This window comes from Harmonia axyridis, chromosome 7 (assembly GCF_914767665.1).
Source record: "Harmonia axyridis chromosome 7, icHarAxyr1.1, whole genome shotgun sequence".
In the NCBI taxonomy this organism is placed as follows: domain Eukaryota; kingdom Metazoa; phylum Arthropoda; class Insecta; order Coleoptera; family Coccinellidae; genus Harmonia; species Harmonia axyridis.
In genome coordinates this window covers 28,720,302-28,738,041 of record NC_059507.1, presented here as the reverse complement: position 1 = coordinate 28,738,041, position 17,740 = coordinate 28,720,302, and the positions used below count along the sequence as shown (strand labels likewise).

Sequence of the window (17,740 nt, the reverse complement as noted above, 5' to 3'; positions counted from 1 at the left end):
TACAAAACAAAGTAATAAATATCTCCTCAATCTTCCAGGAACTGTATAAGTACAACCTGTTCATGAATTTAGACAATTTGGTGAAACTGTAAACTAATCTACAAGCCGAAGCATGAACAAAAAACTTAAAATTGTACAATGTTAGCAATCATTACAAAATGCGAAAAAATTCTATTTATCCAGGAAAATAAAAAAACTGAATTTCCTAATAGTCCGATCCATTCAAATCGTCATTCAACAACATTTCGGTCTATATAAAGAATCACTTAAAATGAAACTAGATTTATTTTGAAAAGTCAGTTATAAACTGGTAAAAAGAGTCATAGAGGCAAAAAACAAAGATACAACGGCAGAATTCTCAGGAAACCGAGTATACATCATAATGGTTGAGATGAACAATGAAAATCCACCAATTTCTGCTGAACCCATAGAGGGCACACAAATTCAAGTACTAAACAATAATAAACAAAACACCACATTAACGGGAAGGGACTATTATGAAAAACGTCGTGAACAGAATAAACAATGTTGGAGGCTGTAAGTTAATTCAATGTAGGATAAACTCACTACACAACACAATTTTTAGAAAACTTGACCATAATTGATCAAATAAAAAAAAAATTATGAATATTTAGGACTTTAGTCACTTTAATGTCACAAAAGAGTCACATAAGAGGAAACAACTTGATACAAATAAGTTTAAGCTCATGGAGCGAAAATTGATACTGATAATAAAAATTACATTAGTATGTTTCCTAGTGGAAACAAGACTAAATAGGAAATATTTAGAACAGGTCCCCACAACTCATTGAATAAAGCCTGGCCAGAAGTTCTCCCACAATCAAATAATTATATGGAATGAGTTGAGATGACTACAGACATCCCATTTTCTATACAACACATTCACTTCATACTCAACATGATATGTACATTAACAATATAGGTTATTAAAAATAAATCGAAACTCACCTCACACATCGTGGAAAATGCAATGGAGAAATGACACCCTGTCTACCGATTTTTGTACATGAATTAATATAGTGTTTATAGAGTTCTTGACTATTTACTTTACTGTTGTTACATGGTTCATAGGTTGCCCTCAACCACGCAAGAGCAAACTGCTCATTTTCATGGATTGCTTGTTGATGTGCATGCTGCTGTTGGATCAATTGTTGAGGCGTTAACGACTGTGAATTTTGATTACCCGATTGCGTACTGTTAGGTACAGATACAGGTACTGCAGCTGAAAAACAAAAGCATATTGTAAAAGGCAGATTTTATAGGTTTTCAACAATTTTCAAGATTCAAACATGGAAAATTAATAAAAACAAATGTGAATACTCACTGGCAATAGGCGGACTCGGTAAAGTTGTAGCTAGTCTTTGTGGCGCCATCTGTATGGTTCGGACAGGTGTATTTTGTGTCATATTCTTAGGGGGCATAGGCATAGGCATACTCTTCATCACTGTAGAACCAGACCCCACCTTTTGAATTGTATTGAAAGTGGAAATAGGTTTTGGCGTTAACATAGTGGTGGAAGATACTGAAGTAGATATGGATGAAGGTGTTTGGACTACACTGGTATTAGTTGTAGAATTCGAGTTACTAACTGAGGAAGCTGCCATAGGTACGACTCCTGATACAGTTTCGACCAATTTCATGCCGATACATGCCTTGGGACCATAACTTTTACCTTCAACAGTAACTAAAGAAACCAGAGTGTCAACCACTCCATGATTCATAACAATAAGATTACAGGATCTTTCCCCTAATGATGATAAGGAATACAAACATTCCAGGGTATAGATGAGTAACATGACATCATGAATGGTGAGAAAAGAACAGACTTTTTCATAAACCGACGTTTCCAAACATCTCAACATGACATCTTCATTCTTTTCATTTTGGCTCAATTTGTTCAACATTTCTAGGGACGAAAGACACCACAGTCGGTCTTGGGAATCCAAACCCCTCGTTATGATGGTCAACAAGGCTGTCGCTAATTTATCTTGATTTAGTTCTCGCACTTCGAATTCACCCGCGATGTTACCGAGCATGTCCAATCCGAGATTCTTCAAATAATTCCACTTCGAACAGCAACACAAAAGAATGAACCGCACAAAAGTCCTATTCTTCGCTAGAATCGGAACGTTATCCTCAATAAAACTCAAGTTACGAAGTATGGTCGCGATCTGTAACACTCTCTGCCCAACATAGTCCTGAGTGCCGAGCGTCCTTTCAAGGCAGAACAGATCTCTATCCAAAGGATCTATAGTTATCTTTCGACTCGACTTCTTTCGATTCGAGCTATCATCTAAATTAAACAGTTCACCGTCACTTTCATCAACACTAATAACATGTTCATTTCTATTTACATCGACTTCCATAGGAGTCTCCACTTGACAGTTTTCCAATACTTGTGTTGTGGTAGTGGGAGGGTCATTAGGCTTTTTTGGTGATCCCGGCGATTCTTTCTTTTCTACCTCGTCAGGCGATTGTATGAGTTCCAAAATGTCTTTGGAATCGAGCACTTCATCCCAGAAGTTGTGGATGGGGTGTTTCCTAACTACGTTGTAATTATAGAGAAAAAGTTTTCTTGTTGAAACTGGAAAAATAAAGAAAAATATTCATAAAACCATTATTTTTAGTTTTTCGATATTTCAAATGGAAGATGTTAAATATGATAAAATTTGTGGAATTGTTTATTTCTACATGACATTGAAAAAAAAAAGTATTTTGATTTATTAAATGTTGGTACCATTTCAATTGTACTGTAAAAATGCGTTTACTATCTACTTTATACAACATTAATCATGGTATAACGTTTTTATCTCAAAAAGAATAATTACCATGATTGAATACCCCAGCATGGGCTAATAAATAATCCAACAACCTAGGATTCTTCTCAACTTTCAATGTATGCTTCCCATCATTTGATAATAATGTGCATACATTAATTGCAAAGTCCTGCTCGTTGGGTAAAGGAGATATTAGAGAGAGGGCAAGACGATCGTAGTCAGTTGGCTTGAAGAGATTTGTAGATAGATGGTTGAATTCTCGATTGGCCTCTGGAAAAAAAGGTAAAAATTGAAAATGATACTTTTACAGGAAAGTTTTATTATTTAGATTTCATTATTCAATCATTCAGAATGAGTTTCACGAATTTCCAACCAAAAATAACACTTAACAGTAACTTAACAGTGCTAACAGTATATTTTTTTCTTAAAAATTCGACTTTATACGTCAACATAGTAACCTTCAAGAGTGATACACGTACTCCAACGGTCATCTAACTTTTCATTACCTTTTCTGTAGAAATAATCGTTTTTGCTTTCGACATAGGCTTCAACCTTCATTAGAGCCAAATTTCTTTCTTTGGAGCAAAAGGCCAGTAATCAATGGTGGCTAGACCTAGGGAATGAACTGGGTGGTCAAGCAATTGGAAGCCCAATTAGTTCTATTTTCCATTGATTTGTGACAAGGAGCATTGTCTTAGAAAAGTAGAATTTTTTCTTTTGCAATTGAGGACGTTTTTTCTTAATTATTGCACTCAATCGATTCAATAACGTAATGTAATATTTTCACTGTTGATGGTTAGACTATCATCGTCAATGAACAATGTGCCACGTACGTCCTTAATACAGATGCCATAACCTTGCCAGCTGATTTTCAAGCTTTTGGACGGCTTTTACCAACTGCTTTCGACTCAGCTGATGCTTTATGACTCAAAAGTATGATAATGAATCCATGTTTTATCCACTGTCATATGTCCAAGCAAAAAATCCTGTTTATTCCGTTAAAAAGCTACAAACAAGTTCGGAATCAACGATGAGTTTTTGAAACTTTTGCGCCGTATTTTTCCCATCGAAAAACAGTTTTTCATCAATACATGCAACTCTTTTTTCCCCCATTTTTAAACAACAACAAAAGTGTCACAATCTTCAAAATATATCGATTCAGACTTAACTCTATGTTTCGAAAATTTGACCAGCATCTTTTGAAAATTGGAACTAACGAGAAAAAAGTGGAAAAGCCATGGCAGCTCCATCTGTGCGTCAGTTCTGGGACTCACTGAGTGACGGGTTAATCTTGAATTAACTTTTCCGTTGGTAGGTCCGTGCTTTATAAGCATGTTAGCTTCCGTAATAAATAATAATATAGTCCGAAATTCGCAGGGTAGATTTCAAGGGCAAATAGGAAGGTCGAGTTCCCGACTTCGGCATCTCGATATGTCAATGACTAAGCATAAACAACATTTACTAAGAGCATGTAAAATATCAGTATGTCAAGTGTTTTTTCATTTTATTCACTGAGACTTTTTACACCTTGGCTTTCGAAGATGGTTAAATCAATAGGATCAATACCGATTTTAATTTTCTGTTTCTAGCTCCTTTTTTTTCAATGAATTAAGTTTCCACCATATCCAGTCAGCACCTGGTAGCGTACAAAAAACATCAAGAAATTTTTAAAACTCATCGATACACCGCCAGATGGAAGCAGAACAACTATTATTTGACGTCGCGGCACCAAAAACACACGAGTCTTTGGATTATGGATAGGTCGATCCTCCGCAAGGACTAACGTCCTAGACGTTGTTTCCAGTGGGAGAGGTCATTGCCATAGCCAACTTTTACTTATCTATTAATTCATACCTAAACATAACATCAAGTGGAGTAGTGAGTGAGATGAGTGAGTGTGTGTGTGTAGTAAAATCAGTTGTAATTCACAATATGCTCCCCCACCACTGAAATTGATTGGATTGAACTGGGAAAGTGGGACTGGGTCCTTCGATGTCCATTCATAACGTGACTGTAGGTACAGTAGAGCCCAAACCTTCGGAAGATATGCTGTTGTGGAGATAACAAAGTGTGCTGTACGATGAGACGCTTGTTACTGTTCATCGGAAATGGCAGTTTTACTCGTATTTTTACCGTGATTTCATATGGAATTCTCTCTTTTCAACAATGGATTTCGTTGCGCACCAAGGCTAAGACAAAGTGACAAGAAATAATATAAAGGCAGGTACTAATTATACGGTTAAATTGAAGCTACTGGAACTGCTCTATTCATTATGTTGCTAAGGAAAATTAGCCGAAGGGAAAATCCCTGTTACCTTGAGTGAAAATAGCCTATCGGTAAGGCGATAAATGAGTATACTTATGTGCATGTGATGACGTGTGCGGGCATTGTCTGAAGGAATGTATCAACAAATTTATGGTTAAACGCTACTGGAAATTATTGTTTGATGGAATTAACATTTCGTAAGGATGCGGTATAATGGAGCTCTGAAATGACAAAAATTTACATAACCGTCACAAGATAATAACTAGCCAGTTATGACGCCTGCTATTTTTCGATTTAACGAAAGAATGATATTCTTTGGAAATTAGTTGGAATGGCATTTTGCTAACCGTAATTAAAAGCTGAAGGCCTTAGTGAAAATGCGGTTCATTTCAACCAGTGTGTAATGATGGTGCAGTTATCTATTACTGGGTCACCGCCTTTAACAATGCATAACTCAATTACAGTTGGCAGTTAAAGTTTCCTGCATTATTTTCCATTTCATGAAAAGCTGGACGAGACTTTTGTATGAAATCCTATCTCTTATTAGGTTTGCACATTGAATAAGTGTCTTCACATGTAGGCTCATTATATAAAGTTGTGGCCGCATTAAATATCAGCCATCATAAATGTACCGTCACTAAGATTTATTTATTTCAATAATAATCTTAATATCATCTTGGTCCGAGATTCGGATCCGTTAAGGCTGTAAATCAAGTTTTGGAAAAAATTATTTGTTTCGTTAATCTGAATTTTATCTGGCTGTTCGTAAACTTTGGAAAGAGAATATATTTATATTTGACATTTTGTGTTTCATATTTGTAGTATTTCGTATATAAAAATAAATAAATAAATGTACATATATTATTTTTATTATTAAAGTTTCATTCTCATTATTTACGGTTCACTACCAATCAATCACAAGAATTTAGAGGATCGACAAATATAGTATACCTGTCGAGTCAAGTATGTATAGTTTAAATGTAAAGTTTCACGTTTGCGGCATTTTTTTGATTGAATAGTAAAATTTCTATTGAGAGTAAATAAATTGGACGACAGTAGTATTTAATTAAGGTAAGATCCTGGCAAATGGTTTTTCATTTCATGGCTTTCACCTGGAAAAACTCTAATGATAGCGAATGATTTTAAAAGCATTTCCAGAAATGATTTCTCTTTTAATCATCTATATATTTGAATATTTCCCTCCTGTCAAAAATTCTATGTAAATGGAATGCAATTATCGAAAATTACAGCGACAATTGCATTGTAGGAAGCGAAATAGCACTGCGATAATTGTTCTGTTCATAGATGCATAGTTTTTATGAATCTTACACAGTTCGAATCTATGGAATCTATAACAGTTTATTCGGGAAATATTCCCCCGAATTACACTCGTGCATCAACATGACTGGATAATTTCGCATTCCAGCGTGTTTTCTTTGGAAAACTGCAGTCGGTCATTTTCATTTTTGGAGAAAGAGCCCGACACCGAAGGTGGAGGGCTCTTTCTCCAAAAATGAAAATGACCGAATGCAGTTTTTATGACAACACGCCGTCATGCAAAATTATCGGTAATTTTGATGCACTTGTGCAATTACTTACGAATATTTCCCTCCTGTCAAAAATGCTATGTATATGGACAACAATTATCGAAAATTACAGCGATAATTGCATTGTAGGAAGCGAAACAGCCCTGCGATAATTGCACTGTTCATAGATACATAGTTTCTATGCATCTTACACAGTTCGAATCTATGGCAATTCCATTCTACATCAGCTTGACAAGTGATGTAACAGTTTATTCGGGAAATATTCCCCAGTAATGTTTTCTTTGAAAAACTGCATTCGGTCATTTTCATTTTTGGAGAAAGAGCCCGACACCGAAGGTGGAGGGCAAGTAAGATGCATAGAATCCTTGGTGTGTGTACCGATTCGATTTTGTTTCAGACTTCTTGAGATATCCACCTGTTGCTTTGGTGTTCTGCTTCACCAGAATTTTCTAAGGTGGCACTCTTCAAAAATTTTCAGATTCCCGCTATCTGCCTGGCGCCGTTCAAAGATGAAATACTGATTCTAGATTTACAAACTTTCACAATAAATTACAATTCAGTTCCTATCGAATTTTCAATGATATGAATGGAATATAATGACAGAGTATAGAAGATTGTTACGAGCATAGAATATAAAATATTATTGTTCTATACTCAAAGGTCACGAGTGCCGAGAATCGAGAGAAATGTCAAATATAAACGATGTATGCGCCATCTGAAACAGACGCGAACCCTCGAATACAAGTAGGTCTAAATCTGAAAAATCTCCCGTTTTGTCTGAGAGTTTTACAGGTATAAGTAGAAACACCAGGTTTTCTATACATCTTAGTCGCGGGTAAGCTTGAAAAAACTGCTGACAGGTGCTGTCATACAGTTTTCCCATCTAGACACTATTTTTAATTCAAAATTGATCGTTTGTGATTGGTGGAAATTAGAACAAGGTAAATAGACTACAATATAAAATAATAACCAAAGTCTGAAATTAGAAATTATTATTAGTTATCCCGTCAAAGCGGTCGAACCGGCAACGCCGCCCGTACCGCATCAACCGCACGAGTGCCAATCCGCAAATTCCATCCGCACCTCTCGACAAGACACGCGTTCGGCACCCGCAAAAAAAAAAAAAAAAGAAATCCGATCAAATCGACACGACGACGGGGCGCAACACACAACCACAACAACAGATTCCCTCTCTTCATAGCCGACTGGGACCGTCGTCGCCGGTCGTGCAGCAACCGGTAAAACGGGTTTTCCGGGTCTGTGCGGTGGCGCGCGTTTTTCAACATTTTTCCAATCCATATCTCACTTGGCCGTCATCGTTACGTCTGCCCTCGACGACGAAGCGCCGTTCCGGTCGGCGCATGCGCGCGCCGCTCGGGGGGACAAAGGGGGGCGCTTTGTTGCCGGTGCCGGGGGGACATTGGGATAACGTGACGCGCGCGAATCGATTGGTTTTTATGGAGGAATTGCATCGCGCGATTCGTTCGATTTGTGTTCAGATGTTGCAGGACGGCCACCCCCTCTCACCCCGTTTAGCGTATGCCGGTTTAATGACGAATTGCTGCGAATACGATAGCCCCTATTATTATACGCGTATTGATTATTTCCTATGTATATATCAGAATGTAAATATCAAGTAACGAAGGGCGTTATCGGACCGGACCGTTGAAAATAGTAGAAATTGAACACTATGGTTACTTAATTATGTCTTAGTAGAATATCACGAATGGTAAATAATGGTAAAAAAAAATATTGGAAAACAGTGGATTCGAACCCAGGTCACGCTTGGTTCAAGCGCTAACATCTAAACTAAGCTGATCATATTGGAAATAATGAATTCCAAAATTCATTACTGCGAAACCATAGGTGAATAATGTATAATATATATTCAGTACAATCGAGCAATTACAATGTTTTATTTTCAGGATCAAGTATTGTTGGTTTTTTTTGGGAAATTATTTTTTTTGCCTTAAAAATTCATCGATTGTATTCTGGAGTTAGTTGGTTTCGAAATTCATGCAAAAGGCTTATATAAACAGTTTTCCGATAAAAGGTTTCAATTTCATTGAAAAAAAGCATATTATTTTGAGAGAAATCAATGTCTAATTCATTAAAATTAACGATAACAGAGAAATGGTCTCCACGGTTATTGTTGTAGCACCATAACAGGCCAATTGAAAAGTCCCCGGTCTACCATAGTAAAACACATTTTTTTTTTGGGAAAATTCGATTTTTTATTCGATATAGTTGCTTTTGAGGGCGATACAGCGATTATAGCGATCTTGCAACTTTTCGATACCATTTTTGTAGTACGATTTGTTTTTCGCTTCAAAATAGGTCTCAGTTTCGGCGATTACTTCTTCATTTATTGGCGCTAAATTTCTTTCCAGCGAGCATTCTTTTGAGGTCTGAGAACAGGAAAAAGTTGCTGGGGGCCAGTTCTGGCGAATACGGTGGATGTAGAACCAATTCGAAGCTCAATTCATGCAATTTTGCCATTGTTTTCATTGATTTGTGACACGGCGCATTATCTCGATGAAACAGCACCTTTTTTTTCAAATAGCGCATTGTCTTGATGAAACAGCACCTTTTTTTTTCAAATAGGGCCGTTTTTTATCGATTTCATCCTTTAAACGATCCAATAACGCTATATAATAATCACTGTTGATGATCTGACCCTTTTGGAGGTAATCAATGAATATTATACCTTGCGCATCCCAGAATACTGATGCCATAAACATGCTAGCTGACTGTTGTATTTTTCCTCGCTTTGGATTCGGTTCATCGTGTACAGTCCACTCAGCTGACTGTCTATTGGACTCAGGTGTGGAATGATAGAGCCATGTTTCATCCATTGTCACATATCGACGCAAAAAATCAAGTTTATTGCACTTAAACAGCTTCAGACACTGCTTTGAATCATTAACAAGTTGTTGCTTTTGATCGATTGTGACCTTACGCGGCACCCATTTTGCACACAGCTTTCTCATGTATAAATATTCGTGAATGAAATGATGTACAGGGTGGGCAAATAAGCGAGGTAAGCGAGATAAGCGGCTATAAGTCCAGAACGCCTGAAGCTATCGCTTTGCGACCTTTTGGTTTTTCCATACAAATTTGGTGGGATTTCTGTTTCTGTCAGAACTTAAAGACACAATTTGGTTTTTCGCAGTGCATCAGTTGAAGAATATCTTCTTTCGGCCATAAATTCAGAACTCCTGAAACTATCGCTTTGCGACCTGCAGTTTTTTCATGCAAATTTGATGGAATTTCTGTTTCTGTTAAGATAATCCTATCATTACATTTGAAGTTTCGGAGTAAAATGAACAAAACAATGAACTTCTGACTTAGCGCCCCCTATCGAAAACAGCAAAAACAAATTTATCATGAGTATATTTTGTCCTCAATCAACAAGATATTTTTTTTCAGACGAGATCTAATTTGATCAGAAATGTTGAGCCAAACTGAAGTTACAGGCTTATTTGATGTCGTAAAATCGAAAGTGACAATTCAAAAAGATAGAGAATTTTCCAAGGATTACAGTGATGATATTTTTTTTTTCAACTTCATATGAAACATTTTCGAGTAAAAACTTTTTCCTACAACTGCTATGAAAAGTAGCGTTTTCTGCATAGCTTACTCAATTGCAAAACTATGTATTGCGCATACTGTGGGAATAGTTATTTATAATACAAGTGCAGAAGGCATTGATATTATTCCACGAGTTCAAAATTCAAAAACGAGCCACGAATTGGCGAGTTTTGGAATGAACGAGTGGTAGAATGAGCCTTCTGTACGAGTATTATACATTATTTTCTCTAATTCATTGCATTTACATTGAAATTAATGAAATATTTCCATAAATATATTTTAGTGATTTTTGCATTGAAAAATGTTGGTTGGCAGAACTGATTTCTTTAAGGCAAATTGATGAATTGACAAGCCGTGGCGGAAAGTTCGGAGTGCCAACATTGAATAATGAAATATAACCATGAAAACTGTGCGTTTCTGATATATTCTCGCACGATTTTGTTCTACAAGATGTGGAAGAATGAACGGAATAACCACAGAATTAGAGAATAGTTATTTATAATACAAGTGCAGAAGGCATTGATATTCTTCCACGAGTTCAAAATTCAAAAACGAGCCACGAAGTGGCGAGTTTTGGAATGAACGAGTGGTAGAATGAGCCTTCTGTACGAGTATTATACATTATTTTCTCTAATTCATTGCATTTTCATTGAAATTAATGAAATATTTCCATAAATATATTTTAGTGATTTTTGCATTGAAAAATGTTGGTTGGCAGAACTGATTTCTTTAAGGCAAATTGATGAATTGACAGATAAAGCCGTGGCGGAAAGTTCGGAGTACCAACATAGAATAATAAAATATAACCATGAAAACTGTGCGTTTCTGATATATTCTCGCACGATTTTGTTCTACAAGATGTGGAAGAATGAACGGAATAACCACAGAATTAGAGAAATATTATTCCCCACGGCACTTTGCCCACACCTCCCTTGGTAGACCAATGAAATTGGGCTTTTGAGTCGTTTCTATGGAAACGCAATAAATTAGCACATACTGTCAACGAAGGTCATTCTGATTTGAATCAAGTCCATTTCTTGAATTATTGAAATTTGTGCAGTTGTAAGAAAAGTATAGTGTGCAACATGTGGAGAAAGTCCTTTTCTCGCTCGTGTGTTTGCGGCACTCGCCTTTCAGGCTCGTGCCACAAACTTCCACACTCGCGAGAAAAGTTGGACTTTCCCCACTTGTTGCACAATATACTATTTTGAATGATTCTTTTGGGCGTCCACTGCGTTCGCCATCTACGGTGCTCATTTCACCACGTTTAAACTTAGCAGATCAAACATTGATGGTTGATTTTCCTGGTGCAGACCCCGGAAACTCTTCATCAAACCAAGATTTTGCTTCAACTGTATTTTCTCCCTTCAAAAAGCAATATTCTATCAGCACACGAAATTCTTTTTTTCATCTTTTTTCAAAAGTAGCTACACTCACAACGCAATATCTCACAAACTAATGGTCGGACTGCTGTCAAATTTTGACACGTATCGATGGAGGTTAATTATTATTACTGATAATATAGGAGAATTCGAATATTTCGTAATGATGAAAAAAAAAATGAAGAATGAAAATATACATAAAAAGAATCCAGATTTTCCTGGAGTACTCAGGCTATAAAACGTACACTCTGTTATTATGCAACAAACAATATCAGCACTTGATGATTATCTTGAAGTGTTCATAGTATCACTACTGATTACTTGTCTCATCGAGACTTAAACACTATCCTTATCTTTGATTGTTTATTATGCCGCTTTATTGTATATATAGACATTGGGGGCGTACTTCGGATCACCAACGGCAAATCATTGAACTGTGTATACAACGAATAATAGTAACAAACTGTTTTGTTCCACCGGTTATCCCAATTTTACCATAACCTAAAATTCAATACATTTATGTATGTATTATGTACTTCATTAAGAGTTTTTCTGCAATGTTACCTAATAAAGATGTTCTCCTAGTTATTGCTCAACTATTTGCGTATAATTAAATCAATATTACATAAATTAGCAAAAAAAATAATTATACCAAATTACAATAGTTCCTGTTATATTGATACAACACCGGCAAAATTAGAAAAACGGACAAATTCTTTACGAAGTCTGTAGTTCATTCTCTCTTGAACTCTTTGGTCGATTTAGCCAAATATTTTTCAAGATGCCGAACTTATTTACTTACTTTTTTGTTATAAACAGGGGTGAACAAAAACGAATGAAAATTGAGCTTTTATTCAAAATAGAAATCTTCAGAAAAGATGAAGCAAATATGTATTTGTGAATATTCACATTCACTCCACGGGGTGTTTTCTGAAGTGAAGCATTATTTTCATTTTTTTTTATTCATCCCTGCATATAAAAAAATCAAAGTAACTAAAGACGGCATTTGAACAGTTATGTCACTCAGAAATCAATCTACAATTCAAAAAGGATTATTGCTAAAATCGACCGAAGGGTTCAAGAGAAAATTAACTATAAACTGATGAGATTTTGTCAGTTGCCCTAAGTTTGCCGGGGTCTAGAAATTAGATTTATTCCAAAAAACCAGAATTTGTCAATTTGCTACAAATCTTATTCGTCCTACATTTTTATAATCCCGAAGTTCGGCTTTAAAGGATTCACCACTCACCTTTCCTAAGCAGTCTCATGTAAATGAACATGTTCAAAGATCATTTAATCCAAAAATAAATGAAAAAACTAGATGCTCGAACTCGTTTGCAATGTGTCATAATAATAATCGAGTTCAAAATAACTCCAGACGAAGCGAAATAGCCATGACGCTTTCTCCGATATAAATATAAATAATTCATAACATTACAAAAGCATGAACTTTTCGCTACACTTGGAGTTTTACTCTTATTTTTATGTCTTCTCAAAAAATGGGCAAATATCACTGACAGAAGTTCCCAAACTAGCTTCCGAGTTTTTAATGGACAAATACATTGTTTCCATATTTGTATGCATATACTGGATGTTCCACCAATGACGGGACGTTGTATTACGGTTAAGCGTTGAAATTTTCGATTTTTTTTTTCGACACAGAATCATTAGGCTCCATTAGAGCTAAATTCTGAAACTGTTTGGAAATAGGTACACAGGTTGTACCAAAAAGGTGTAAATGACCAAACATTCTATCTTATGAAACGTCCTGGTTTTAATATGTTTTCAATGTGCTTAAAACTTTTTTCGTTTTCGAGATATTTCAATTTTTAATAATTCAGTGAAATCAAATTTTTCCACTCGGTTCGAATCATAATTTATTAATAATTAATAATAAAAATATCTACGGAAATAAGTATTAAGTTTGAACTTAATAAGTGCCATTTTTCAATTTTCGAAATAGACCAGAGGAGCAAACCCGTGAACAATAAATTTTGTGGAGGCACACAAACATTAACACTTGCTCAATAACAGTTGGCTGGACAGGCCTACAAGGGTAACTAAGGAACTTAATAAGCAATGTTACCCAACATTAACTATTGAAATTGATTTCCCAAATGAGGGTCTTTATTAAATTTCGAAGCAACAGTGCATAATGAAATGGGTCAACCCCTAAAATAATAAACATAGTTAGATTACGTTGTCGGATAATTTTCAAATCCAATATTTTACCATATCATTATGAATGTATATTAATTGAATGAAATATATTTATTTGCGTGATTCCCAATTAAATATGCAAATTTGAATATTTGGAAATTCGATATTTTCCCTAATTGTCGAATTTATAATATCCAGAATATTTATTATTTTCTGTATCTATCTGCTGAAATCCAAGGTTTGGCAAATATTGCTGTATATATTTGCAATATATTTTGAGTTGATATGAAACGTTGATTCACTATGAGACATAAAAAGTGCGTTCTTTGTGGAGAAACTCGCGAATTTAGTGAAATATCGTATGTCTGATATGTTTTCATTTCATTGGGGACAAAATTTGCTTACTGAAAATGACATATGCTCCCTTTATCTATGTTTATTACTCTGAGGGTCTACCTGAACATAGTTGAGGCATTTAGTTCAACTTCGATAGGCATCTTTAGTTTCTAGATCGTAGATTTTGACTGAAACTCTCTAATTGTGATCTTTGTGAAAGTGAAAACTGAACCAAGGCTAAAATTTCAACACTGTTGTATTCGAATTTTGCTATAATTTGAGCACAAATAATTCCGATGTATCAAGTTGTGATCGAAAAGATTAAAAATATAAATTTTAGTGAGTTCTATTTAACAAGCAAAATTGAACAAAACCCTTAAAATTGAGTTATCTAATCTCTTCCCTATATTTATTCGCAGTTAACGGAAACAAAATTACACCTGGTAAAAATATAGCAGCAATTGCTTATCTAATCGCAGCGAATTTGTTGCCCTCTAGCAACTATGAAATCTATAATCAATATTGTTAAAAATAGAAATGGGAAAAAGAAGGACTTTATAGTTTGCATACTTGAAATATTGTGTGTAGGTAGCTATATGCGGTTTATCAATTTATCCAAAAATGTAAATTTTTCATTTAAAAAAAAATTGATCTGATATAGTTTTCTGATCTGCAGAATATATTACGGGGAATGGAATGATTTATTGGTAATTTACAGAGAAGAATAAATAAACACCAACATAAATAAATACAATGACAGAATATTCATGGGATGTCGAGAAGAAGCAGCATTAATTATGAAGAAATTGTGAATTTGAAAAAAACGGATTTCATCCGAAATGCAAGAATTCAAATGCACGATGTTCCTTCGAAGATAGAAGACGCCCTCAATATTAATAACCCTCAAATGCAGAATACCCTGGAATTCATCAGAGACATCAATTTTTAAAATATAATTGTTTAGTTAGTATCTTACTGTAATATATTAATGTTATAATTTAATGTATCATAAACGCTAATGGGTAGGCAAATTTTGTCCCCAACATGAACTATCAAATTTGACAAGAAGCTCGCGGAAATGAAAACATGTCGGTGATACTATATTTCACTCAATTCGCGAATTTCTTCCTTAGTGAATTAACGTTTCATATTAAAGCAAAATATATTGAAATAAATACCTTAATATATTGAAATAAATACCTTAATATATCAGAAATTCAGAAAAACAAACTTCAAGCACGCCGAACAATGTGAAACATCCGATGACTCTAGGAGAGCAAAAGTTGCCAAACCTTGGATTGCAGCAGGTAGATACAGAAAATAATAACAATGAAAATAATAAATATTCTGCTCATTATAAATTCGATAATTGGACAAAATATCGGATTCCAATTATTCAAATTTGCATATTCAATCCGGAATATCTCAAATAAAAATATTCAATTCATATATATACATTCATAACGATTTAGTAGAATTGTGCATTTGAAAATATATCACATTCACAATCCGACAACGTAACCTAACTATGTTGGGGACATGTAAAAATTGCGTATACTTCCTCTATCTATGATTATTACACTATGTAAATGACTTATTTGAACGTGTCACGTCATTCTATGTAATCACAGCAGATTTGTGTTCAGAAGGCGGAAGTAGTTATATAAATTGAAAAAAAAATTACAAAAAAACTAACGCCAGTGCTTTTCGATTGAAAAAGCACCGAAGATATTCCATTGAAAAAATACTTCAATACTTCTGAAGGAGTTTTCCTCACTGCTCATAAGTCACAAGAACCCGAAGCAGCGTCAATCCTCGTGGCCCCCTTTTACGACCCTTGCGGAACACCCCATATCAACATAATCGATGTTTACTTCCTAACCAGATCAAATCGAGAGAATCCGAGCAAAATGTCAACGTTATCGAAGAGTAGGCGGTCCCCATTATGTGGCGTCTATCGATTGACGGCGACGACGCCTGGCGTAACGACGACGGCACGTCGGATAAATCCGCGCGTTCACTCTCTGGTCGCCGACAGATGGCAGATAGAGCGAGCGGAAGGTGTTAGTCGATTGACAGACTAGAAGTTTATGGTTTCTCGGGTCTTGACGGATAATTTCCTTCGCCGACTAAATTAAACCTAAAGTATACACAAAGAAAAAGGAACGCTGTTGCAGACATAAAAATAATGAAGCATGTTGATTTTTTCTTGTTTCAAAGAACTTTTGATGAACGCTACAAATCTCATGTGTTTATTTTGCTTTATACTATCACATTACAATTGCTTCTCAGGTAGTGTAGTTTCAGTATCTGAAATTTGGAACTGGAATTTTCAAACGAAATGGATCATTATTTTAAAGGTTTTCTTATATTCTAGACACAATTGTCATTTGCCAATCAGAAACATTTGCATTTATAAAAATGGAGTGGTATGCATCACAACATCGTATTGAGATTATTAAATTATTTCATAAAATGATCGTTCTGTAAGCAATGCAAATTACGCGATGTCAAACTGATCCACAAAATTTTCCGGAATTTTCCAGAAACTGGTACAAGATCGAGAACAACGTGAGTATGTTCGTGTCGGACCTTCTGAAGAAAATATTGGTTCTGCGAAGTGTTGCAGCTTATCCTAACACTTCATTTTTCCGACTTTCACAACAATTTGAACTTTCTGAATCAACTTGTCCACAAAGAGTTACTGTTCTCATGGTCAAAACTGGAAAATATTGATACAGAGAACCTGTTATTTCATCAAGATGGGGATACCAGTCATACAACTTGACAATTATTGCATACAAAGTTTTCAGACAGATTTGATTTTGGTATTCTACACATTACAAACTTAAACCATAAAAATTCCATGGAGGTTATTTCATTTTTTGAGCAATTATATATTATTGGAAATAACACACAAATGATTCTTCTAGCTCGTAAGCTTGTAAGAGGTCTCACAGACGTCTAAAAGAGCATTGAACATGAACAAAATACGGTTTTATATAATCAAACATACATACAAATCTGTTATTCCTTGACGAATTTGCTATTTCATAAATCAAACGCCGTATAATGCTTCATTTTCTTCAAGTGTAACAATGGACTGGTTTAGTGATGTTGATAATACTATATTTGACACGATAGAATTAAAATATAGAGCAAAACTGATAAATCAGTAAAAAATTTTGAAAATCCATCAATAAATGACTGAGAAATAGATTATTTAAATTTACGTATTTTAGCGCGGAACGTCTTTGGTCTCCGACTCGTCTGTGACGTCACGCCACTTGCCTGTGATCGCTACACCATAAATTACGTTTAAATACTTAGCCGCGCCAAGGCTCTCGCGTCGTTTGTAGTTGTACAGTGTAGTTTTAACTCGAGTTTTGTTTTTATGTCACCATAATGGAAGAAGGCTTCGTGAAAGGACAAAGTGACAATTTGCCTAAAATAGATATATTCGCAGTTATGGAGTTTTTTTCTTCAAATCCATCTTATGTCAGTGCTGAAATAAAAGGAGTTAAACTTTTAAAGTAAGTATCTACTTTTGAGTTTGCTTCATCATGGTTCAACTTATAACGATGATTTATTTAAAAAACGTTTCATAAACAGTTTGTAGTTGAGTACTGGTTGTTGAAGTCTATCAATGGCAAAACATAT

The 17,740-nt window shown here is 35.1% G+C and overlaps 1 protein-coding gene across 7 annotated transcripts in view; it reads right to left on the bottom strand.

Moving 5' to 3' along the window:
* LOC123685409 (AT-rich interactive domain-containing protein 2) overlaps nt 1-17,740 on the bottom strand; it is a 65,715-nt gene that overhangs the window by 14,331 nt on the left and 33,644 nt on the right. For all 7 annotated transcript variants that reach the window (XM_045625082.1, XM_045625084.1, XM_045625083.1 and 4 more), the window contains 3 exons: nt 2,850-3,068; nt 1,346-2,605; nt 970-1,243 (listed from right to left, as the gene is read on the bottom strand). In XM_045625082.1, the coding sequence (XP_045481038.1) occupies nt 970-1,243; nt 1,346-2,605; nt 2,850-3,068 (1,753 nt within the window). The remainder of the gene's footprint in view (nt 1-969; nt 1,244-1,345; nt 2,606-2,849; nt 3,069-17,740) is intronic.